The sequence below is a fragment of the Saccostrea cucullata genome, unplaced genomic scaffold (assembly GCF_032062105.1).
Source record: "Saccostrea cucullata isolate Sc308-1 unplaced genomic scaffold, CSIRO_AGI_Scuc_v1 ctg607, whole genome shotgun sequence".
Lineage (NCBI taxonomy): Eukaryota > Metazoa > Mollusca > Bivalvia > Ostreida > Ostreidae > Saccostrea > Saccostrea cuccullata.
The window spans coordinates 495,326-522,981 of NW_026933462.1; the positions used below are offsets into that span (position 1 = coordinate 495,326).

At 34.7% G+C, this 27,656-nt stretch overlaps 2 protein-coding genes across 2 annotated transcripts in view; both read right to left on the reverse strand.

The window, feature by feature from the left end:
• The window catches only part of LOC134238419 (ciliary-associated calcium-binding coiled-coil protein 1-like), a 65,649-nt gene that overhangs the window by 31,213 nt on the left and 6,780 nt on the right, over positions 1–27,656 (reverse strand). The window lies entirely within an intron of this gene.
• Positions 661–27,520, reverse strand: LOC134238418 (5-hydroxytryptamine receptor 4-like). Its single transcript, XM_062720543.1, has 3 exons — positions 26,989–27,520; positions 15,465–15,512; positions 661–2,866 (listed from the first exon to the last, which is right to left on the reverse strand). Exon 3 carries the CDS (start codon positions 2,342–2,344, stop codon positions 1,226–1,228), a length of 1,119 nt encoding a protein of 372 aa, XP_062576527.1. The 5' UTR covers positions 2,345–2,866; positions 15,465–15,512; positions 26,989–27,520; the 3' UTR covers positions 661–1,225.

The following is a 27,656-nucleotide window of genomic DNA, read 5'->3' on the forward strand; positions in this document are numbered from 1 at the left end:
GTATTCTCGACGTTACATAATTAGCGTCTGAAATTTGCACAGCCTTTCGTTCATTGTTGAAATTTACATGGGATAGAAATTCGGGCGGATGTCAACGAGTGTAGCAAGGATCCATTGATAGCGTTTCTTGTGGCAAAGAGGTGGGGCTTAAATCGTGTCATCGTGGTCAACAATTTAAAGTTCCCGATGTTATTAATTTCTTAACCAATAAGAATTTATGTCGCCATTTGAGAGACGCTTATTACATAGCGTCCAGAATGCCACGCCTTACTAAAAGTCCAAGGATGACAGAGAATTGCACTATTATTAAATGACAGTCTTTACTACACACGCCTCCGTGAAGCTATCAAAGACTTCTCAATAGAAAATATGTAGATGTGTGTATACTGGAAAAAAAACTAAAAAAAGAACAAAGTGGAATAAAAGGACATACATGTATACTGAAATAAATGAACGGAATAAAGCAAAGTCTAGGTAACCCCCATAAAGTGGACATCACCTTGTGTAACAAACATGTACTGCAACTCCCAACTTTTCCTGGGATGTTTAAAACCAATTTCACACTATGCATTTATATTTTTCATAAATATATTTAAAAAAACCGCAATTTTATTCATTCTTACATATAGTTATTTATCTGATATTTCCACAAACAAATGCTTCATTGTGACACTTTTTATTTTATTCACTGGGTTTCATGAGGAAAAAATATAAATAAAAAAAACTTAACAAGTTAATAGTAGGATTTTTTTTTTACTTAAGAGCAGCTTTAATATCTAGCATTGACAAAATTATTAAAGAATGAGGACGGTTAGTGTTGCAATAGGCTGCATTAAAAGTAAATATAATAAGAACAGGAAGCTGTTTTAGTCAGTGTTACCTGCAAGGCAGTAACTATCACTCAAAATTTAAACTTCGTCAACAAAAATCAAATCATTGTTAACAAAATATAAATAAAAACTTAAAAACAAATAATAACCAGCAGATATAAAAGGATGAATAAATTGTTTTGCGCTGGACTTGACTCTGAGTGATTCCGAGCGCTCACATTTTAACGCATTAAAACATTCAGGAATCTTCTCCAGTCGGCATTTTGGAGTTGTCCCACCTGGAAAGGCTTCAACTGAGAGTTCTCTTGACCTTTTTGCACTGCGTTTTTGGACTTGTTTTCAATGTCATAAATATGACATAACGGAATACACAATCCTAATATCATAACAACACGTCATATTGCATTGAGATGAGAAAGTTCAGTCGGCAAATTACTAACTCCATTTCCAGAATGGTTGATATGGTGAAGAGACTGGTTTGCTAACATCATCTCCGATTGACTGACAGGCATTTCGTCCTCAAACTCACTCACACCCCGACACAGTTTACACGTTAATAGACGACGAAATGCCATCTTGAAAGACTTATTGAAATTATAGTACAAAAATGGATTTAACATAGAATTAAGATAGCCTAACCACAATGCAACAGTCCACGGCACATACTCTATCTTATAGCCTATGATAGGGTCTATGATGTTCATAATGAAAAATGGAAACCAGCACACACAGAAACAACCCATAATAATTCCTATGGTTTTGGCCGCTTTGGCTTCGTGCTTGAATTTACTATTCCTCCTTTTACAATGAACCGAAGCTTCCAGGCTGCGAATATGCTGTGCTTGTTTTCTTGCCGCAAGATAGATTTTCACATTGGAAATGATCAAAAACACGGCCGGAATGTAGAAAGCTATTGTGGAACATATGACAGCAAATGGTATATTAACGATAAGCTGGCACACAGAATCTCCTAAACAATATATGTAGTCCTCTATCCCTATATGGTTCCACTGCTTTAGAATTGGAATATAAGCTATTATCGCTGGAAGTATCCAACATGAGGCAACCATGCTTGCTACAATCTTATTGTTGAGTCTCTCGTGAAGGAATGGCCGACATATGGCTAAGTACCGATCGACGGCCAAACACGACAAATGCATGATAGAAGAGGTAGTAGACATGACATCAAAACAAGTGTAAATTGTACACACAGTCGGTCCTAAATTCCACTTGTTGTTATTAATTTGGAGGTACACGGCAAACGGCATTACCAAGATGGCCACCAGAGCGTCGGCCACTGACAGCGATACGACAAAGACGTTAGTGATGGTGCGCAGGCGTTGGTGGGTAAAGACGGCCACGATGACCAGCACATTGCCGATCAGAGTGAGCACCGGGAACAGAGACAGTAACAGTCCAATCAGAGTGCGGGTCTCCCTGATATAGTGGGGCGGCGGCCCGGCCTTGTCTGCTAACTCAGCGGTACAGTTAGGGATAAAAGAGTCGTTGGACATTCCGTCATCAACATCATTAGCTGGCCACAAACAGAAAATCCGAGTTCTTAGGTCTGGAGAAACTTGTGGTATAGGAAAATATCATGTGAAGTTATTTATATCAAGGAACTTAAATTCAATGAAGTCTCACAAAACAAACATACTTCATTTTCTTTTCACTTGAAAGCCAATGTATAATTTCAGTAGACCACTTTAGGTTCTTGATTCAATGCTTGGTACTTCACACAATGGAACCCGTCCCTTTTCTAAATGACATTATCATTAACCTAACTTTTCTTTTCAGTGGTATTTTTCTTCAGTTTCTCTCCAATATATGTTCACCGGTAACTGAACGATTCCATTAAGCTAAAATTATACCTCGCTTGTACTCCAATAGTTTGTTAGCGCTCCAGACCTAATGACTGAGCAGATTTTTATTAATATCGACTTAGTAATTGTTCCTCTAATTGGAAAAGCTTCCTGGCCAATTTTACGCCCGGGTTTACGGAGATTTTCCTTCCTCTGTGCCGACGGTCGTCTTACCTGGAATAGAAGGTAAAATCAACATTAATGGGGCAATAATGGTGGAAATAAGCGAACAAAACAAGTCAATATCGTGCGAAAAACTACATTCACAAACAATTAATGGATCTCCGAAGAGTCTCTAATCTACTGGAACTTGTTATTGACCACTACAGAGATCTACAAGATAAGCACTACTCCGAATCAATTCAAACCTCTGCGCCGCCACAGTTGTGGGAGTCTCCGAGTACCCAAACCTCTTGAGAAAATAATTTTAAATGTACACGGGTTTAAGGTGTACGTGATTTTTAAGACTGTACAACTAAGTGGGGCAGCAATTTAAACCTTTGCTGATTGTCGTTTTGTTATGTAAAATGTATGCTATGTGTTTTAAATATACAATGTAATTTTTCTAGAATGTTAAAACTATGCTGAAATCGGCTGTTTTAGAGGGAGTGGGTCTTAGATGATAACCTTGTCAAGACATGGGAGAAAAAACAAAGACGTTAAATTTAAATGATTTGATTCATTAAACAGAGAGATGAGATGATAAAGGTTCAAAGAACAGGGTCTCTTCATATACAGACAGCTCGGTCTGACACCGGCCTAAAACCAACATATCCCCACCGTTTGATCTATCTCGATGTCACACTTATCAGGATAAAGGGGAAAAAATTAACTTCTAAATGATCCCACTTGAAAGAATCACTTAACTGATTTCGTCATAAGGCAGCCTGTCACCTAGCTTTCCTGTAGAAAATTTCAATGCATCAAGAATCTGTGTCCTGAATGTAAGAATATAAAATACGCACTGCCTTCATTAGGAAAGTGAATAAAAAGCTTTTAAAGATCTCACAAGGAATTACTTAGAAATCACAGGTTTTGAGACTTCGTCACATCTGATACTTATAAATCTAGCGTCCTTGGAAACAGACGACACTGCGTGCATATGATTCAGTGCAGGTTTGGTGAATACATGTGCATTCGAAATCCTTGGCCTGACACACTGAACGGAGTGGAAATTGACAGTGATATCATAATTAAATGTCATTGTATATACAAGGTAATAGGGATTTTATTACCTGTCTGTATATATTGAACATTCTTGAATTCAAAAACGAATTCGAATAGAAAAGTTAAAGAGATTCGATCCCTATATTTAGGCCCTCGCTTTAATCTGATAATGGTTCGTTTTTCTAATTTAAATGTCGGTCAAAATCAGCAGGGTAGATGGCTCTATTTTTGAGATAATTAGCAAACACAAATTGGATATTCCATTACAAACACCGCGACAGGGTCTACTGGGGTGGAAAATATTTCCTAATGAAGAAGAAAACAGATATTTTTGTTTTCTAGTCCAATCCCTTGATCGTTACCGTGCCTTGTGCCCCTCCCTTAGTAATATACAATAGCTAAATATAGAAACTACGCCTGGGTCGTTAATTTGACTCGTTAAATCATGTCTAGTTGTTTGCATGTTGTTTGTGTATTTAATGATTTCCATTATGATGTTTCATAAAGGTTCATTGTTTGGCCCTCGTCACTTACCGGGTATTTAAAAACAGCTTAATTAGGAACGATAGATATAAATCGAACATGATAAATATTAGTTCTCCTTGTATTTAATGTGTATCACAAAGAGTTTAATATTCCTCCAGTATTTTACACTGTACAGAAGAACTGCCGAGCTTATCCTGTATAGAATCACTTAACATCTGCAGTGTACAGGTACAGAGACAGAGGGATGCCATGTAAAAGTCAGTGGACCCATATATCTGGATCCTCCATCTTCAGTCTACTCCGAACACGACACACCAGAATTCATAACAACGATATTGTAGTAGAACTTTACATAACTACACCGTCGGTGTAGATGTATCTGCCAAACATTCCATTAGCCTCAGTCGCTCTAAGAAAACACTATCTTAGTCCTGGCTCCTGTATATTTAGCCTGACAGCACCATACACAATACCAGTATTTCTATTAACACTCACAGAAGAGACAAAGTAAGCTGCATCATGTGTATTATTCAAGTCTATAGTAAAGTGTATTACCTTTGAGTACTTCCCCACCCCTCTATACATATTCCCCTAAATTAATACCACTTGCACCCAGAGGGACATGACATTTGCAAACAAATATCGTAGCATGCAGATTTTCGGCATCGACTTTACAAATCATTCAACTCAAGGCCTTAATTATAGTGGGAACAATACCATAACGTTTATATTTCTTTTTAGGTTTTAAATATATTTTGATGTAAGAATTATTTGAGTAAGCCCATGCTTCTTTAGACTAAATCAAGATGTGTTTGTAAAACACTGATGCCCCCTTACTTTTGGCGAAGGTTAGTTTCTCAAATGCATATCAGATTTCAAGATTAAGAGATCAAAAATCTTGTTACCCTAAGAAATGACTTGTCTCAATAAATATACCTGTGAAATATTAAAGCCCAAACACTAACTAATCAAAAGTTATGGTCAAGGTTGAAGTATTTTTAAAAGTAGGTCAAACTCCAATTTTAGGTTAAAATGGTAAAATTGTCTGACCCGAAGGAAGCCCTTGCCACAAGGAATGCTCCTGTGAAATGTGAAGACCCTGGTACTTACTGTTCAAAAGTAATGCCCGATGTTTAAGATTTGAAGAATTGAATCAAACTCGAGTTTCAAAAAAAAAAAAAAAAAAAATTCTTATCCATGGAAAGGTTTTGTGAATATACATTGTAAGTATGAAAGCCCTAGCACAAGCTGTTCAAAAGTTATGGATTAGTTAGAAGTTTGGTAAATTCTTGCAAAAGTGGGTCAAACTCCCAGGTCAAGTAGTCAAATATGGTGGTACCATAAGAAAAGCTTTGTCAAAAGAAATACAAATGTGAAATGTGAAAGCAAGAACTACCACATATCAAAAATTATGGGAAGGTTACACAGACATCTCTGTGGAGTTTTAGGATCTACTACTAATAATTATTCTGTGTGCAGACTTCATTCGGATTATGATTCATAAAGAACCAGACTCAAAATCCAAGGCATAAGCAACTATATATGTTGTCTCTCACTGTGTTTTAGATACATACACATGCCAATAAAAAGCAATATATTTCTACCAGCAAGAAATTGGTATTCAATAATACGACATAACGTGTACTTTTGGGACCATTATTCTTCGCATCAAGAACTGAAAAAAATAACACGTAAGAAATGGGTCAATTGCTAGACTTTGTTTCATAACCGCTCCTAAATCGAGAATCTATAGCCAACTTACCACCTGTTTGCGAGTTCTGATATTTTGCACATTTAGAAATTCTGCCAACAATGTTGATAACTATAAGAAAATTTTCTTCCTTACAATCCATGGGATTTTTTAAAGTGCCTCTTTCAAGTATGGACCCCCAACAGAGTATGTTATGAATTAGAAGTGAATTTACTCTCAGCACTCTACAAGGCATTATCACCTAATTATCATTGACCATCAGCAAATACTGGACAGAGGGTATACCGGGAATGATGTAGCAAAACACATGGTGCTACTATTGTACAGAAAGCTAGGGATTCCACGTGGTGATAAATCACGGCTTGATATCGCAGTTAACGATGATGAGAATCTAACAACGTAATGAGGGGTAATAACCCGAGGTGATACGAGGGAACGCGTCCTTGGCGACGTGACGTTATCAATAAGAATTAGAATTGCAATATAAAGAATAAATTACTAACAAATGACTCATATTATAAGAACATCAAACTCTTACAGGGCCTTTTTGTTTATCAATACATAAAACATTGATGACTTGTAGTATATGTAAACCTTTTAAGTTTTAGTTCTAAAAATTCTTTTTAAATTTATCGATTGGTTTGTATACCAATGACATGATGAAAGACTATAATAACAATCATGTTTTTAATTAAAATATTTCATCCTGGTCGATTTTAATATAATCAATATTCATTGTAAAAAGAGGTAGAATGAGCTAAATACAAAAAACCCCTATAATTTTACACAATCGACAACAAAAGTTGCCACACTGAGGCACATGTGCCAAGTACTCGTTATAGCTGCAGTTAACGCCTCTATTCTCCCGACAAACAGCGCCAAGTCTATAGTATCTCGCCGTTAACGAGTGAATGACCAAAGGAGCAGGTCTCCTGTCTGGACGGGGGAACCAGACCCTCCTCGATCAGTGAGCTGTAGTGACGGGTCAGCGGACGGGGTACTACTTCAGTGGGCTAGGGGCATGTGTCCATAAAGATCTCATAAAATATCATCATGCATTACAAGACATTACAAGAATAAATAACTCAAGAAGATTACATCTACTTCTGAAAGGAAACTTTTTGACATGATTCGCTGTGCACATTTGGCTTATAAAAGTGAAGATAAGAGCAGTAATATGCTATTCTCAGTACTTGAACTGGTGCTTCGGTCGTACATCAGCGTGAATGATAGACTTATCTCTAAAGTCATCTCTAACATAGTTATTAGGGATCACTTGAACGAATATATAACACTTTATTTAATCTGAATATAAACCCGATTACTAAGACGAGTATAGTACATTGATGTGTCGATCTCTTCATCTTACAATATTATGTCGATTTTGTGTTGCTGTTAAGTTCGGTAGATACGATTTACATTAGATACTGTGTATTAGATTCTCCTACCATGCAATCTTTAGATCAATGTAGTTAAATCTTGGCACATCTCTCAGTCTGCTTCAAAGACTTACTTTTCCCGTATTTCTATAGTTGAACATTAGTTATACAGTGTAACAATTTCTCTTCATAGGGAACAGTCACATATTTCCTATTTTAGCGTACAACTGCTATCCTAAGAGTAAATCAGATTACCAAAGTACAGGTAGAAAAAAAATGTACCAGAGTACATGCACGTACTCATCAAATGAAAAGAAAATCTGAGAAGGGACATTAACCTTCCAAAGAAGATCACCTGACGCCGCAGGCAAACTCATCCTCATGACATCAACAGAGAAACCTTAAAACATGAAATATAAACAATATTTGTTTTGTAAAATCGACTTAATGTAGTTTACAGATATCTTTCTTTCATTTCTCAACATTTGAACTTTGTTTTTCTCCAAAATTTATATATACGACAAAGATCAAAGTCGTGTTAGCCTAACGTGAAATAATTACTGACTCCTAAAAACTCAAATAACCCTAAACAAAACTCACCGCTCGAGAGCTAGGAGAGTCGAATTAATCCCTCTCAGTAATGACACGTGTTAACGGGAGCTTCAGTGGGGATGAACTATCGAGCACTCGCTCCTAGTTCCCAGAAAAACCACAGTGTTGTAAGCAGAGGACACAAAAACTGTGAGTCCCAGGTCGATAAAGATTAAAAACTTCAAATCAAGAAATATTGATAATACACCGTATTTCAGACAGATGTTCCTTATATATACACACGCCTATCAGCATAATTAAAATATAACTTTCTTTCGATCAGTTTAAGGAAGTTTGTCGATTTGCTAGATAAGCACGTCCCTCTTTAAAATTTCCTTCTGAGAACATGTTGAAAGACTTTTATCTATGAACAATACAAATAAATCCATTATCATTACGCCCAAGGTAATGAAGCTAATTCTGAGAAAGGCTTGCTGCTGTAGTTGGTACTCAGCATGTTAGAGCCAAACCTGTGGTACAACATGATGACTAACTTTTTAGTAACTTTATATACTATCCAGCACACTGAGAGACACACACAAATGTAAAGTTAAGAAAAGGAAATATCTGTACAATTGAAGTAAATATCAATCATTTTTTATCAACACAAGTGAGTATATTTACAAGTGTAGAAATGGCCACCAAACTGTAATATATATACTCAGTTAATTACGTTTATCAATTACATACCTTTAGTCAATTCATTATATAATATAACGGCTATTAAAGGTACATGAACATGGATAAGGAATTCAACCCTGTACTTAAATCAGTTTTTACAAAGTCTCTCTCCAATTAAATGTCGAACAGTCACAAAAAGTAAATATAATCAATCGTCGTCGTTGGTCTAACAGGCGAAGGCTTTGCAGAAGAATGAGAAAACATTGGAAGTTCGGGCGACAGACGAACACTACATTTTACCATTTTACAAGTCATTTCCAGTTTAGTGCACAATGTATATTGTATATTATCTCCATAAATTTTATGTCTGTTTATTCTACATGACAATGTATACTGTTGATGTTTCAAACATAGTTTTATGCATTTTGATATGTATATATTTACATATATATGTATATCATGAATAATACTTATGCACACTTTTTTTGTACAACAAACCATCATGTATGTCTGTAATGAAACTTAAATTGCCACCAACATATATATCAGTATATATATATACAGAATTGCTCTTCACCACATGTTGTGTCTATTACTTTAATATTATGTTTATATGTAATTATATATGTTATATGTTTATGCCTAATGGGCCCTGATTGGTAATAAATTCTATTCTATTCTATTCTATTCTATTGTTGGATCAATTTTCAAACCATAAAAAAACATCCGTACAAGAAAAGTCTTTTTGCACGGTTGCATTAGGAATTATTTTTTGTTAGTGTCATATAATTTTGTAGCTTTGAATAGACGATACTATATCAACCTAAGCTTCTGGGACTATTCCTTTTAGATCTTGTTCCAGTAAAATTCAGGAAGTCCAACTTTAAAGCTAAATGTTTACACATAGTTCCGATCTCGTAAAACATTCAGTTGCTAAGTAGTGCAGAAAATTCTGACTGTTGAGGGGGTATTCCGGAATTAAACAGCTTCGACCATGTTTTGAAGTGAATTTCAAACGCAATGACTGTTACAACACCTGCAGGATAAACTGAACAACACGACCTTGACTTGTCAAACAAATAAAATTCTAAACTCATACATGATGAATTGGAAAATATTCAAAAAGAATCTAAGAACATTATGAAATAGAAAAAGGTTAAGAATGACAAAGTTCCTTTTGTCCAAAGGGTGAAAATCTTTTTTGGATAAAGTTAGAGAGAATACCACAGAACAAAAATTCCTCAGCCTTAAGGACTTCAATTGCATGAAACACGCTAAAACAAACAAACAAATTCCTTAGCTGTATTGCAAGAAATATGAAGAAAATGAACATCCACTGAATACAGTATTTTCTCCTTTAAGAAAACCATTGCCCTTTATCCAATTGATGAACAACACTAAGCATATCACCTGTACAGATTTCTTGATCAGTGGCTGTTCCATCAATGAAACATACTATGAAGTACATATCAATAATAAAAAAGTTAACGATCAAAGAAGACATTTTATTGTTTAAATGGTCACATCTCTGTACGAGTGAAAATTCTTTCAGGACAACCCTCGTATGAATGAAAAATTTTCGTAAGGGACGTAATACAAAATACATGTACAATCAATCAAACAAATTTAAACAAACATATATGTCTGTTCTCGTGTTAAAAATAATCAAAACATCAACACAACTTTTGAATCAGTTAAAAACTTTGAAAAGTTTTCTTTTTATACTGTTCTATAAATATCTAGGTATTATTGAATTAATAATTTTAGATTACACAGCGGTTTCCATATTTAAAAAAAGTTGTCTGTTTATATATTCCATTAGAATTTATCAGCAGCATCGGCCCCACTGTGTTTTGTTACAATAAACACATATCAGTGATTTGAAACAGGCATCATGGAAAAAGATAATGTGATTGTTCAAATTTTTAATACGATTTTATTTATAAATTATTATACACATTGTGCGAATTTTCAAAAGAAATTGATTTTCACTTATTTGAGTATACATTGACTATTGTATCGGCTTCACTGACTTGCTTAGTTCTCGGTCGAATGATCCTTCGAGCTTTCGCTTTCGAAATCCACTCAACGTTATTAAAAAAAACAACAACAAAAAACCAGGCTCATTAGCTTGGAGAATAAAAAATTTCAAATCTTACGATAAAGGCAGAAGTTATTAAAAGTTAGTAACCTTAAAGGTCTATAACTAGACACTGTTCGTCTGTCAGAATTGCTGGACATGACAGTGGAACCTCTAAAATCGTTCTGGTACAATCTTCCCTTGTACCGGAACTTTCAGGAAGCACGTTCTATAAAGATTGTTCTTGTAGAATGTAATACCTTACGGCATCAGGCTATGACCTGTTTCTCTTAATCTATGATTGTTTCTGTTTAAATTCAATACAAACTGTTTACACCAGTCTAATGAAACAGTGCAGACATTGTCTAGTTTTCTTATCAATAATATTAAATGAAAATGAAATAAGAATGGACCCTACCTTCCTGAAATGAATCCATACACTGTGTAAATACGTAACAAACAGCACAGAACCCACAATAACAGAGCACGTCTTGTGTAATTATGCATCAAGATAAAGCACCATTGAATATACCAGTGTAATATACAAAAGACAGGTTTGATCTGTTTCTAAACCAAGCAATGCAGGCATGTTAATCGAACTACCAATACGCTACTTTTTAAATTGTCAAAAATGGATGGTCTTCTTTGAAATAATTTGAACACATGACCTTTTGAACAAATCATTCTATTGCAGGTATCTGTTTTTATACATTGCACTCTTGCGGTCAATAAAACAACATATCTCGATAAGCGGAGAAACAACTATATTGTCCGTGTGTCTCGCGACACACTGATGCTGACAAATCATTCTACTAGCGCTCCAGTTCCGGATTATTTGTCCTTGATCTTTAGCCTTTCTGTCCTAGATTGTCGGGTAAACTTTTCTGACATACTTTTGCACACTTTTCTTCTCTATGCTTATCATTTTCGAATTCTAATATAGTGTTCTTGGAAAGCTAGCAGAAAATTACTCAGACACATATAATAGATTCAAACTCTTCAAATCAGCAGCTTGGGTCAAAATTTTGGCTCGTATGTTACGAACAAAATGCAAAAATACTTGTCTTTAAAGGAGAAAGGGTACAGGCTGTCCAAGGGATATCAATGAAAACGGTAAACTGCAATACATAACATAAAGTTGTCGATCTCATTAATCCTATAGGATAAGGTGCCTATAATATGATGAGTGTTGTGAGCCCTCTGAATTTATCAGAAAAGCAGAGAATTGCCTTGTCGACATTGTATAAAAATAGTCTAAACATTGATTTAAAAACATCGTCATTCAATCAGATTCGATGTCCGCAAAGACAGATGTTTTAAAAAAAGTAATAAAAATTTCAAAATGCTAACTTCCTACAAAACTAAGGGAAGCCCTGTAACATAAAATAACTTGTTAGCAGCCTGTCTCGGTTCAAAACTCGATCGTACACAGAACACACTCTTACGAACTAATTAGTAAGGATAATACAAAATGCATACAAGATTAAATGGTTTAGGTGGATTTGAGAATGATTTTAAATACTACAGTGTAGTTTTAAAATGAAAATATATACTAGTATAAAACAATATATTTTAATGCATATAAAAATAGTTGTAAATTGATAAAACATTGTCAATACCGGGTATATTATATCTGAGGGTCCTCAACACCCCGTGACTTGTGTCGATATAATATGTCAGAATAAGATTGGTAAAGAAAACCGGGTCTACAAAGACTATATTTGAAATCCTTCGATTTCTCTTTATGTTTGAGGAAGTGTTTTAATCCAAGTAAGTTCGGTAACTTAAAACTCTCGTTGACTATAGCTTGTGAAAGGAATGTACTTTGGGGGATTTCATTTTTTTGATATGGAACTGTACAACGTATAACTTGGATCACCAGATGTGGGCTAAAAGCCAAGATCTTCTAATGCAGTTACAATAATGAGGCTTACATACATAGAATATGTTATTATAAGCTTGTCAGCAGGAATTTTTACATATATTTCATGTTTTTAATTCTTTCACTTCCAGTCTAGTGGGCCTACTAAAGATAGCATGTATTGTATAGACGTGTATTAACATCATCAATGATATTTCAAGAATCTTTAGTAATGAACTACATGTATAAACAAACCTTTGTCTAATTGTAGAAAATTAACTCTTTATTTCTAGTCAATCAATATAATGTCAAAAGATAAAAGTGAAAAAGTCTGTTTATAAATTGATATTTATTCTATTACCCCTACGTAAATTAAACTCAATGTTTTCTATATATATTTTTGTCTCAAAACATGTTAACTGGAAAACAATGTTTGGCACATTTGTCTACGAAAATATATCTGGTTATATTGATCAAAATCAGAATTAGAAATCTTATTTGATATCGAATTTTTAAAACAAGTAACATATGCTCTATAGAGTATTTTTAACCGACATAAATTGATCGTTCGAAATCCGAAATAAAAGACACGTCTGCCATCTGGTTCAAATACTAGTCTTCGTACTATAGTTCATTTCCATAGGAAATTGTAGTATATTAAAAGAAAGTTTTCGAAGCAACCTATTGCTGAAACACTCAGCATCGAAGATTTAAACGAATATAATAGCTTATTGCTTTGTAAAATCATCAACAGAGGTAAAAAACGAAGGTGGTGATAGGGAATTAAAAGGATGTCCAAAGCAAAAAATTGAAGCGGACAGCTAATTCATTTGAGCCCGTATTAATCGAGACAAGCGGTCGAAGTCCGGGCACGAAACCCCGAAGGAGATTATGTGCCACTGGTCCGAGATCCATTAGAGACACCGAACCAAAATTTTAATTCTCTACGGATCTCGCTGAGATTTGATTTCTCACAACAGAAGATCATATGCAATGTTTAAACCATAAAAAGATCGAAATCTGAGATGAAAGGGAAATCAAATAGATTGTCAAAAAGGCTGCATTTTATATACATATACTTTAATTTAACCACATCCAAGTCAACAGTATGCCAAAAATTAAGACTCTATTATATAATTTTATTATGTCACAGTAAGTTATTGGTGTGAACAACTTATGTGACTCAGGTGGCTATGCTAAAGTGTCCTGAACCTTAGTATTGGTTTTTATTCTATTTCTGTTTATTGACCTGACGAACAAAACGTTCTGAAACCAGAATCCAATTCCAGTAGAATGGGATGATAAAAATTCAATGTAGGACATGTTTAACCTGAATAAAATCTTAAATTTATTTCATTAATGGCCTAAAAGTAGTAATGTACTAAATAGGGGACCAATTAACATCTTTGGAATGCAAGAACGACAAATGAACGAGAAAGTTAAATTAAGCATATATTTTGATCGTTGATCCACGGAGCCAAATTATGGCGCAGTATATAAATCCATTATCATAACCATTGTCTTTTCCTAAACTGGCATCACCAGATCACCTGCCGTGTCAGAAGAATCTTCAATGAACGTATCATTATTTCGTGGCATTAAAAAACCGTCTTGAAACTGATGATCAAAGAGAACACTAGCACCTTCAGTAATTCCCCGTGCTTTATACAGATCCCTACAGATGATATTCCTCAAACTTTGGGGTTTTTTTCCTCCCAAAAACTTTTTTTTCGTATTGTAATCTGTTTCACATAATAGTCAGACATATTCTTAAGAGGATTAATTCAGAATCTGTTTGAAGTGATATCTTCATTTTACTCTAAGCACAATTTCTGGGCTTTTCTATACGCTAATTGAAAAGGTTTCTGTTCACGCGTGACCTTGACCTCAAGAACATACGCCTAAAGAGAAAACAGAACAGCGTGGGAGATGACCTTGTGGTAAGCTTAATTAACTACACAGTGATGACAAAAATGAGGAACAAAAAAGTACTAAAAACAAATTATAGTAAACACTGTCAATGTCATTGACATTCACTGTAGAGAATCATGTGAAGAAATAATAGATTTATAATTCAACATGTATTACAGTGCTCCCTTACCTCTGGAAGGCCGAACGATATATTTAAACCTAAAAAAGCGCTTAAAAAAGGAAACATTTTCATCTCTCAAAATAAACTTTTTTTGTAAGAACAGAACTTAAATATTTAATAATATTAAAAATCATGCAAACTTACGGCAACGAATCTTGCGACTCACTATCTTTACAAGTTTACTACACAATACACCCACTTCCCTATTTACGGTTACCATGGAAACAGAAGGGTGTGAGACATGTTTATCTGTTTACTACATGTTCAACTTTCCTGTTAGTTAAATTGCTCAAATAAACATTAGAAAATAAAGAAGATTGTTTTTTCATCAACATGAATTTCAAACAAAAAGAAACCTCTACATTCCTTAAGCTTTAATTTTACTTAAATTAAGGTTTTGGTAAAAACTTGATCAATAAAGCAGATCAACTGACAAAATAAAACAACACGTATTCTACGATTTATCTGTTTGATAGTAGACTATAGGAATGGATATTGTATTATAATCAGTGATACTTATCTGGACCACTTCCAGAAGTTCTAGTTGCCTAGTCACACATAGTATACATGTACATAATTCAAAGGTATAGGGAATGCAAATGTAAAATATAAAACTTAATTTATTTCCCAATAATATATTCTTTAAATAGATACACGTTTTCACAAGTTACAATGACACCTGTTTGGAATAGCTTAATTAGTGGTGACATTGATTTCGTTATTATATATTTTAGTCCACAGAATATATATGCATACAATATCAGAACAAATTTTTTTTACCTACCTCACTTTCGAATTCTGTATTGATTTAACTGAGAGCAGTTGGTTTAATCTGTTTAAAAAATAGGAATTCAATTCAGTACAACAAAATGTGGTTATTTCAAACAGGCTGAGTTTACATAAGAATTAACACACTAGCCGTAATTCTTTCATTGAGGTGCCGTGGATGAAAAAACTAGTGAAATCTTCTTCAAGATAGATATTTATGAACAGACTAACAATAACTCAAGGACAGTACTGAACAGACAAGCAATTATTCCATCAAAGATAGGAATGGACAAACTTTAGTAGCCAGCACTTCTTTAAGTTATGGAGAAACTGATGGTAGGACTGTGTTGTGAGGATTAGACGATCATTCCCACGATATTGATTGCAGATTGAATCAACCCTAAATCCATATTATGCTGTTTTTGCAAAAACTGTCAAAGATATTTATCTATCTGAATAAATATGAAGATCCTAATATAGTATATTCCTAATATTTTTACAATATACATGAATATATTACCTCGTGTAAACTAAAGAGAGCCCCCCCCCCTTCCAAGAGGTACAGATTTTATAAAGACCTTTAATTTATCAAAGGGTTTTCAACGGCGTTGAGAAAAAGTGGTGAATGTATTAATTTTAAGATTAATTTTGAATTATTTCCAATATTGGTAAATTCTGATGAGCCTTTTATCTCCCCTTATTGAAATCCCCGTTATCGTGTTTCATAGCAAAAGCAACGGCTTCAGAATATCGTATTCTCAGTTTCAAATTCTTCCCAGACACAAGGTTTACAATGCTACTGCAACGACAGCCATAATAACATTCAATAAACTTTTTAAAAACACAATCTCGGAGGAAAATTCATACCAAGTGTTATCAAAAATATGACTTGAAGATATGCAAACAAAAAATAGGAGCATTCTAAAATTACAATTTATCTCTGTTATAAAATTATTCATGCATGTGCCGATTGAACTGAGGAATATTGAACCATGATTACCTGATTTTTCTTTTAAATACGAGTCAAAAATTATTTGATATCGTTTAAAATAAGGTAGAAGAGCTCACCTGGGACATACTTCAAACAGTTTGCTAGATTTATACGAAGCTCCCTTAGATATATGCCTATCATAAAGGCCCTAAAATAATAAAGAGGCAATAGGGGTATAGGATATCTACTTTCACGTCTTTTGGTGCGTTTGCATTAATAATACTTACCGGGTACAAAATACAGGAATTCAAATTGATCTAGGAAATTGATATACTCTTTAAATTCTTGAAATATATATATCCAGTCTAGTCGTCTTTTGTCATAAAACGCAGACATGTTGCATTACTCCGAAACTATGTGACGTCACCTACTCTGTGACGTAAATTCCTGATATTTAGAAATTCATGGTCAATTTATTTTTCTCCGAATACGGTATTTTTAGATACAAAGGGGTTAAGAATTTTTTGTCTAAAATCAATTTTAGATTTATGTTTTCGATAATGTATCTGGCGTTGTCCTTTTCAATATGCATTTTTTTTATGGCTGCGTTTTTATCTCTTCAACCAAAAAGGAGTCTTCAGTTGAACAACTCAGTTGAAACTGAAGCTCGTCAATATATTTCTTGCCCCCAAACGTGATGAAGACTACTTAAATATTAACGATGACATTGATGAATGAACGTTTTAGAAGATTACAATATCGAGTTTGTTACATGCAAACAGAAGGAGTTGTTTATTGATCTGGAGTAGGTTTAGATACATATACGCTTTATTTTGCTGTCAAATCAAGCACTTGCGCACCTGTCTGACATTCTTGGATTTATATCAATCTACATAATGCACCTGAACTAAATATTTCCCCTTCTTCATGATAAAACTACTCTTGTGAGGAACGTGAAATGAGGTAACCGCCATCACTTTTAATTGTAACCACATGGTCTATTGCAGACCAACTAATGAAAAAAAAATTTGTTTTTTGTACTTTTTACCAATCATCTATCTAAATTAGCATTTCCGGGGTAATTTGACATTCGAAGTCTAATTGACGAATGCAATATATCTGTGTGTTGTGGGTATTTTTTCTGCAGAACAAATTAGTAGATACGCATTCCTTGCAGTATATGAGGCGTTGTTTACACTGCTACATAAACAAGTCAGAAAATACCAAATACACATGTACCATACATTCCAGCTTCCGAGTTCTATTTCTCAAAATTTATGATTAAACCTACAAATACTCACAAACAACGTGGTATATGATGATATTTATATAAATCAAACCCAGTAAAATGATATGAACATGACACAAGAAGTTTCATTGCTGGTGAGTAAAATTCAAATGTGATTTGCAAACAAGCGTGGGCAGGTTCCCCATAGTCAGCAAAATGTTAAGACAGAAAACACTTTATTACGGATTAATAATTAATCAGAATCCCCATTGAGCTAAAGGTTATGGTACAATTTCGCGTGACATTATTGATATTCAAAGTCATTCACGATTAAAAATAGTGAATTGAAACTAAAAGTAAATTAACGAAAAATTGAAAGGTTATTAGGATTTTTTTCTTATCTGCTCCACAAAATACTTTAAAGATCTGCCAAGAATGTTGCTTCATTCGGCGTATGAATGTTGCTTAGAAATTTTTAAGGCAGAGACCTCTGTAGTGAATTTAGAGTACATCTATTTCATCGCTTAACTTTTTATTAACAAAACTCTTAAAATTAACTCGAGTGCACGATAAAATACGTTACCGTTGGTATGCAACAAACCGAGTTACAAAGATGGGGGGATTACAGAAGCAAACCACAGCCTGTATATACATGTCAGGTGCCATGGGAGCAAAGAAGGAACCAGGAAAAACAGACATGGTACCGGGGCATAAAATAATCAATTTTCTTAATCAAATATAACCATGGTACATATATTTTTAAAGGAGTTTAAATACTAGTAGCTAAAAGAATTAAGTTTATTGTCCCTTGCTTTCGCAGAGGTAGGGAACATAGAGTCTCATTCGTCTGTCAATCTGTTCGTCTGTCACATTTTTTTACCTTGGTCACATATCTCTTAAGAATGAGAAGAGACGGAGCTTTCATGTTTCACACGAATGTCACTTGTGACGTACAAGACTATGATTTTTGACCCTGTGACTTGACCTTTATGTTTGACGTCCTTTTTCAAATATGTTACCACTTTGAAGTATTAAAATATTCACGAATAACTTTTAAAAGAGAAAAGACAGGGCTTTCATATTACAAATGTATATTCCTGTGACAGAGCCTTTCTAAATAAACTATATGATCTTTTAACCTGTAACCTTGTCCTTGAAGTTCTACCTACCATTCAAGAGTGTTATTTTTCCTTGTGTTATAATTGAAAAGAGACAGGACTTTCATATTTGATATGTGCCTATTATTAGCTGTTACAAGGTTTTCCGAGCATGCTATGATTTTTTTTTACCCCTTAAGCTTTGACCTTGGCCTTCATGTTTGATCTCATTTTCAAACATTTTAACTTTGGTGATAACTTTTATATGATATATAATAAGGCGTACATATTTTACACAATATGCCTTAAATAAAGGCATTGCATCCACTTAAGGAAGCTGGGGGCCAACAAATTAACCATCAGTTTCAGAAATGATATCTTAAGCTGTAAACTATCATTTGGCAAAGAAAAAATTCACACATTTTAGTTTTAAAATTTGGTCATTTTTGTATATTTTCCTAGGGAGCTCTTCTTCTAAAGGAGATCAATATAGTCTAAAAATGGCCACCCCCACCCCCAGCCCCCAGCCCTCTTAAGACACTGAAAGCAGGGGTTGAAATCCACAAGTATTGTAATTTGCTCGAATAATAATTATCTTTATGCCCCTGCAATAGAAGATTCGGGGTATATAGTTTTTGTCGTGTCCGTCTGTCTGTCTGTCTGTCTGTCTGTTTGCATGTTTGTCCGCAAAAACTTTAACCTTGCTCACAACTTTTGATATAGTGGAGCTATGACTTTCATATTTTACATGTGTATTCCTTGGACAAGACCTTTCTTTGGGTGCCACTAAATTTGACATTTTGACCTTGACCTTGGAGTTTGACCTACTTTTACACAAAAATTCCAAACATTTACTTTAATCATATCTTTTGAACGGTAGATATTAGGACTTTCATACTTCACATATGTATTTTTGTGGCAAGACCTTTTATTGGATACCAACAACCTTGACCTTTTTGATCTTGACTTTTCCCTACTTATGAAAAAGCTTTAACCTTGGCCATAACTTTTGAGCGATAAGGACTAGGGCTGTCATACTTCACATATGTAATCCTTGTCAGTTGTGAGAAGTCCCTTTATTGGATACCAAGAACTTTGACCCTCTGATCTTGGAGTTAGACCTACTTTTGAAAAACAAACCTTGACCCTAGCTTTTGAAGGGTTAGGGCTATTGCTTTCATACTTTACATATTTTTCCCTTGTGACAAGACCTTTCATTTGATATCAAGAACTTTGACCCTTTGATCTTGGAGTTTGAACTACTTTTAAAAAAACAAACCTTGACCGTAACTTTTGAAGGGTTAGGGATAGTGCTTTCATACTTTACATATTAATTCCCTGTGATATGACCTTTCATTTGATATCAAGAACTTTGGCCCTTTGACCTTGACCTTTGAGTTTGACCTTCTTTTTAAAATTTTTAACCTTGGCCATAACCTTTGATCGGTTAGGGCTAGGGCTTCTGCACACATGTAATCCTTGTGACATTAGACCTTTTGTAAGAAACCAACAACTTTGACCCTTGGAGTTTGACCTACCTTTCAAAATCTTATCCTTGGACATAACTTTTGAATATACTAGTATTTCAAAATTGTATTTCCAGTGAGAAGACCCTACTTTGGGTACCAATATAAACTTAATTTGCATTTAAGATTAAAAGTTTAATCTTCGCTATATGTTGCCATACGGGGGCATCAGTGTTTCACAAACACGTACGTCTTGTTTGTTGAATATTTTGAACCGATAAAAAATTGAACAAAATAATCCAGGGATATTTGATGTTTTCATTATATATCTGTATAAAAGTGTTATATGTTCAACTATAGAAGTGTCAGTCAAATGCCATTAAAAAGACTCATTATAGAACACCCAATAAGCTTTTTAATCATGGAAATCGTAGTCAAAATATTATTCATTGTCACAGCCAAGTTTTGAATGGTGATTTACTGAAAGATTATATAAGTGACCAAAATGTGAAAACTGTGTGAATTTAATAACATGTTATGTTGAGCAAAGGTAATAGTGCAAAAAATGGCAAATTGAAATATCAAATAATATGAAATTATTGATTGTGTTCACAAATATATATCACAAACCAAAAGGTTTCATAAATGAAGTGTAACTATGAAATACTTAATTTATGTCCTAAATTAAATACACATTTATTGTATGTTTATAAACAACATTTCCACATTTACAAAGTTGTTGTGAAATGTATAATCCATTCAAATTTGTGTCAGTTATATATAACTTAGCATATATAAACCTGCAATATCAATTAAGTACCTATAAGGGCTTAATGGTGGCCCAATCCATTATGATAATAAAATATGTTTTTTTTCAAAATTGAAGCCAAGGCTGAAAATTTGTAATTTAATAACGAGTGGTAATAGTGAAAAAATGGCAAATTGAAATATCATATTACTGATTTTGTTCTCTAGAATCAATTTTGTCTATACCACAACATACTAAAGTTGTGTGAAATGATGATCACTTGCAAGCAAAGCAATAAAAAGGACCTAAAAGATTAGAGAGAGAGAGAGAGAGAGAGAGAGAGAGAGAGAGAGAGAGAAACCATATATTCCCTACAAGCATATAGCCAAAACAGGATGTGTTTGTGAAACACTGATGCCCCTGCACGGCAGATTATAGTGATGTTTAAGATTTTATAGTGCAAGTCAAACTCCAAGGTCAAGGTCAAAATTGTTGGAATCCAAAGGAAGGTCTTCTCACAAGGAATACATGCACCTTTGAAATATGAAAACCCTAGTACTTACATGTAACTATTCAATAGTTATGGTCAAGATTTAAGTTTTAAAAAAGTGGATCAAACATTTAGGTCAATGTCAAAAATATTTATACCCATTGAAAGGTCTTGTCTAAATTACAAACTATAACTGTTTTAAACTTCTGAGCAGGGTTGAAGTGTAGTGATTTTTTTAAATATTAAAGTGGGTCAATCTCTAAGGTCAAAGAGATTAAATCTGGTGGTACCCTCTAAAGGTCTTGCCAAACGGAATACACATGTGAAATATAAAAGCCATATCTCTACCCACTCAAAAGTTTTGGGCAAGGTATAAGTTTTTGTGGACAAACAGACAGACGGACAAGGCAAAAACTATATAGCTCCGAATCTTTGATTACGTGGGCATAAAAAACCCCAAAACCAAAATTAAACTATAAATTTTTGTGAAACACCGATGCCCCACACCAGCAGCTAGCGGAGATGCAAGTCAAATCTCAACGCTAAGAGTTCAAAAATTTGCTATCCAAAGAAAGGCATTGTCTCAAAGATGATTGATGATTGTATGTTGTTTAACGTCCCTATCGAGAATTTTTCACTCATATGGAGACGCCATCACTTGCCGGTGGACAGATGCACACATATTGTCATATCCTTACAGCCATTGAGCATTGAGGGATCTTTTTCTTGCCAGTATCTACTGCAACACGGGATCTTTTTCGTGCCAGTATCTACTGCAACACGGGACCTCGGTTTATACGGTCTCATCCGAAGGACCGGTAAACACGTCCCACGGTGGGATTCGATCCCGCGACGTAAAGATTAACTCCTTACTTCGCGACTCTAGAGCAGACGGTCTCAACGAATGAACCTGTGAAATATACGAAATACCGAGAATCAATCATTCAAAAATTATGGCAAAGGTTAAAGTTTGGAATTTTTTTGTAAAAGTGGGTTAAACTCGAAAGTCAAGGTCATGAGGTCAAATTTAGTGTTAACCGAAGAACGGTCTTTAAAGCTTGTTCTAAGAAATACACCTGTGATATGAAAGCCATAGCCTCATGCACCCACTCAAAAGTTATGGGCTAGGTTAAAAGACAAGCAGACAGACGGACGGACAGGACAAGAACTATATACCCCGGAATCTTCGACTATGGGGGCATAAAATGCAGAAAACTAATTATGAAGGAATAACTATGACGGAATGACTGATGGAAAGAGATAACATTATATGTCCCAGTCATTTCATGGCGGGGGCATAAAAAATCATGCATTTTTATTCATTGAAAATATTTTGATGGAACCCAGAATACCGAATCTTTATCAGTCGCTGTAACAGAGATCGGAAAGCCTGCCTGTTTACTGATCGAAGGCTTCCTAAATTATCACAGCTGATGCACAATTCACTGAGGAGCAGCAGAAAGCGGCAGAATGCGCAGCATAAACATTTTAATACTTCATTAATTCTGTGTTTCAAAGTCTGCAAGAAATAAAATCATACGCTTCGGTTACACTTTTTTACGAGGACTAGGACGATTCTGCTTTATACCAAAGGATTCGAGAAAGCTAATGTTTGTCAGGCAGATCTACCGTGGTTTTACATTTTAAAGATATGACATAAAACATTAATTGTTACACTGGCAACTAACTAAAACAGAAAAAAAGGTCTGGAGAATCGGGAGTCCTAATTAAGTAATACAATGATCGAGGATTGTCATGTGCATAATTCAACAGACAACGGACAGTTATGGAACCTATGGAACCATTTTCATTTTCAGGTACAAGATAGCATGAGCCAAACATAAATCAATCACTGGGAAGGGAAAAAGGGGACATAACCTGACACACGCGCGTCATGGCATGGGCTTCTGATTATTTGTAACAAACGATTTTCTACAGTTCTTCTTACATAATTCTATTACAACAAGAAGTGAAATACGATGGGTGTACATGCAATATCTGTAAAAACAAAATTATAAATAATACTTTTAAAACGAGTTTAGAAATTATATCTTTCATTATATGAAATAGAATTAATAAGATAAAACGCAGAAACAATTCAGAATATTGTCAGGTCATTTTCACAATTTTAAAGAATGACTTTATTTTCGACCATCATCTTATTATTAATGACAGAGAAAAAAAGCTTTCGTGAATTTTCTCGACAGCTCATATCCAATGGCAGATTAGATGGTGTTCGTTTTTTTAAGTTATCGGGCGGTGTTGTTTGGTATACACTGGCACATTTATCAATCAGGTGAACTCTATCACTAACACATGACCTCAAGCATGATGTTTATTTTTTCAGAATAAAATTCAATAAAAGTTTAACTCTCTCGGTCTGTAATTCCAAAATAAACTAGTTTGATAATATACCATTCAGTACCATAGATTAACGTATATCATTTGAAGTAATGTTCAACTTTATTTATCTATTTTCCTTCCCAAAACAGAATTTATTATAAAACCATTAGGAGAAGCGCTCCGGGTGATGTAAAGATTTGAGATATTTAATTCACCCAGATAAAAAATGGTTTCCTTTTCAAAAAAGCTCGTAAATACCACGTTAAGTTTTACCTTGGTATCCAAAAAAAAAAAACCCAATAAAAAACTGATGTAAGTTTCACTTTACATCTTTCTACATGCCTAATTTTCTATTTTAAATATCGGTTCACTAATTTATTTTGACACATGTTTACTTTTTTTTGTCCCCCGCTTGAAAAGTGGGGGATATTAATTTGGGTTTGTCCGTCCGTCCGTCTGTCCGTCCGTCTGTCCGTCTTTCTGTCTGTCTGTAACGCTTTCGTTTCCACACGACATCTCGAGAACCCTTTGAGCTTTCGCAATGAAATTTTGCATAGCAACTCCCTATGAACTGAAGAAGACCCCTATTGATTTTGAGGTCAAAGGGTCAAAGTTCAAGGTCATAAATTCGCAAATTCTGTCTGTTATAACACTTTCGTTTCCACACGATATCTCGAGAACCCTTTGAGCTTTTGCCATGAAATTTTACATAACAACTTCCTATGGCCTAAGGAAGACCCCTATTGATTTTGAGGTCAAAAGGTCAAAGTTCAGGTCGTAAATATATACATTCTGTCTGTGTGTAACACGGGGGATATTTCAAGAAGATTTTGAGCCTTTGCAATTGAATTTTATACCAAAAGTCCCTAAGACCTCTCTCACCCCTCTCAAAGTGTCCCGCCCCGTTTGTTTTAGAAGTATTTATTGTATTACATGTCGCTATTTTTAGCACAGGGACATGAGGAGAGTTATTACGTATAAAACAGGTTCTCGGCGGACTCTATATTCTTATTTCATCTATTAGAACTGTTTAATAAAGGTTAAATTAGACACCGAACTGCGCATGGTTTACTTTTTCCCTAAGCGGGGGACACAAATTCTCTGAATTAGCTTGTTTCTACGTACAATGAGATATTTAAACCAGAAGAAGTATATCAAACTATAATGAGATACATCTAGTCCTTACTACTGCATCACTATCAGCGAATTGTTTCGATAGCATACGATATTAAGAAGAATGTGATTTTATTAAGTGGTTCATTCATGCAGCTTTCGATCGTAAATAAGTAGCACTATAGCACAGTGCTGGCGATCATGCCACTCTAAATATCGAGAAGTTTCTGTTTTGAAACTGTACTGTTGAAAAATCAGTGCAATTGTCATCGCTGCGATTTTGACCTATTTTAAATGTTAAAACTAATTTGTCATTCAGTTCAAAATTCCATGTATTTGCGAACCATAATGATTCGCATGTATCTTTCACAATGGATCAAATGATCATGTTTTATCCAAACATAGATATTCCATGTTGTGAGATTGCAATTAACCAGATCCTTTTCCAAGGTATAAACTTAACATTTGTCATAAAGGAGCAATATACAAAAGATCAGATATATCAAAATTAAATTAATAACACCTTTGTCCTTCCTGGCTGTTTTGGTTGGCTCTAGAGTCGCGGAGTAAGGAGTTGATCCAAGTACGTCGCGGGTTCGAATCCTACTGTGAGACGTGGAGACCGGTCCTACAGATGAGACCGTATAATCCGAGGTCCCGTACATGTTGCAGTAGGTGCTGACACGAAAAATATCCCTCCCTTCTCAATGACCCTGAGTGCCGTGTATAGGACAAAAGTAGCCATACACTGGCAAGTAGTGTCTCCATATGAGTGAAAAAATCTCGAGAGGGACGTTAACAACAATCAACCAATCCTTCCACATAGAATCAATTAAACAACTAATGCGCCCTGATCCAGAGCCTGAAATAAATATACCAAAGATATAACCATGCCACATCTTTAGACCAATGATCAGTACCCTAGGAAGAAATTTTTTTTACACTTTTGAGGGTAGGAACGAACAAAAATTGGAACGTCCTTGAAAAGCAAAATAGGCGAACCACAGGGGCATCAAGTGCTATTATTGAGGGACCATAATTTTAAATAAGCTTGTTTTTATATTGTATAGAATACCCGGTATGTTGGTGAAATTATTAGGGGCAGGGTTGCACTTTGCACGTCCCGGATCGTATGGACCTGAAGAAAAGATGTCATATTTGAAATTTAATTAATTTTAATAACGTGCAACGGAGATTTGCATTCGACCGGATTATTAGCACGATTTTAATTAAATTAAGATTTTGATCCTTGGGAAATGACCTTAAGTCCCTATCATGACAAACTTTATTTAATGTCATATATGGGAAAAATACATGTACTAAACTTTAGACTGTAACTCCATTTATTCAAAGATGATTGTAAACAGAGGGACAAACAGACTGCCACATCAATCTAAAAAGAAATCCCTCTTTTGGAAGACAAATAATATTTATGATGGAAAAATCAACTATATATTTGTTTGTCAAGTGACAGCCAGCATAGAAATAAGAATAAATCTTCATTATGTCATTGATATTGTCTGATACTCTGGTAAATCAAATACACTTAAAACGGACTAAGATAAGACAGATTGTTCTAAATCCACCAGATGCCCAGTGTACAAATCAAATACTGATCCAGATGTTTGTCTTTTTTAACATTCCTATCTAATATATATATATTGGATGAGGTCCGTGCACTTCTATCTGTTTATTGAATGTTTGAGCAAAGCTTTCAAGAGACTCTTAAGAGAGATTTCTATCTTTCAAACAACGTATTAGCTGAGGAATATACACGCTTCGCACGAAAGAATCCTGGATATGTGTTATGCATTGCACGGAACATTTAATTAAGCGGGCTTGAAGCAATAATGAGAAATGAATTGGTGTTAGAAACCAGTGCTCTATGGTTTCCTTCTTTTTCTCTCTCAAACCGACACTCTATTCGTTTGATTGGTGTGAATCAATATTTTCCCAATGCAGCATATCGTGAATTTTGATGTCTAAAATTCTTTAATTTTTAATTTTAAAAAGGTCAAGCAACGCTGATAAATATGTACAAACAATGGAATTTGTGTAAGGAAAATAATGGAATGATCGATTACCAATAACGAAACGCTATAAATAAAATATAATAGTACTCACCTAATAAAAAGGAACTATATATCCCGACGTCGACGTAGCGTGGATTCCTGAGAAACGTGCCTGGAGAAGGATCCAGTGAGTCTAAATTGATACCGTAATGATCGCGACAGTCAGTTATGACGCTCCGTTCCGATGCTTCTTGTGCTGGCAAACAAAATAAAGTAGCATTATTACCTCTAAAACCCTACACATCAGATAGCCCAATATTTACTTCTGAAGATTTTCTGGTGGGTATAAGTTTCCACCTCGTCTCTGGAAGATAAGTTTCTCCTTGATTTTTTGGGTTCTATCAATTCCAGGAACCAAAGAAACAAAGAGTGTATGAAGCTCTGATATCAAATGTAATTATTTTGGCCTCCCGGGATTTAATGCTCCAGGAGTGTGGATTATTGCATCTCCTTTCTTATTTAACACCTTTAATACGAGTTCCAATAAAATGGATGGTGTAAGATTGAGGAAGGTGCCAGGGTTTCCTGAAAATCGGATTAATTTCACGGCGGGTCACTGGGGCATTCACCTTTTGCCAGGGTAGATCTTTTACGACATTCCTCAAATTTCTTTGTAAAGTGTTGCCTATTATGTAAATAGTCGCCTACTCTTCACCACAGATGTGCACAATCAACTCATTTTTTTTTTTCAAACAAAATTATGAATCACTCGTATACAAA

Coding starts and splice junctions, on each gene's coding strand:
- LOC134238418 (XM_062720543.1), bottom strand. CDS start 2,344: ATGTCCAACGACTCTTTTATCCCTAACTGTACCGCTGAGTTAGCAGAC.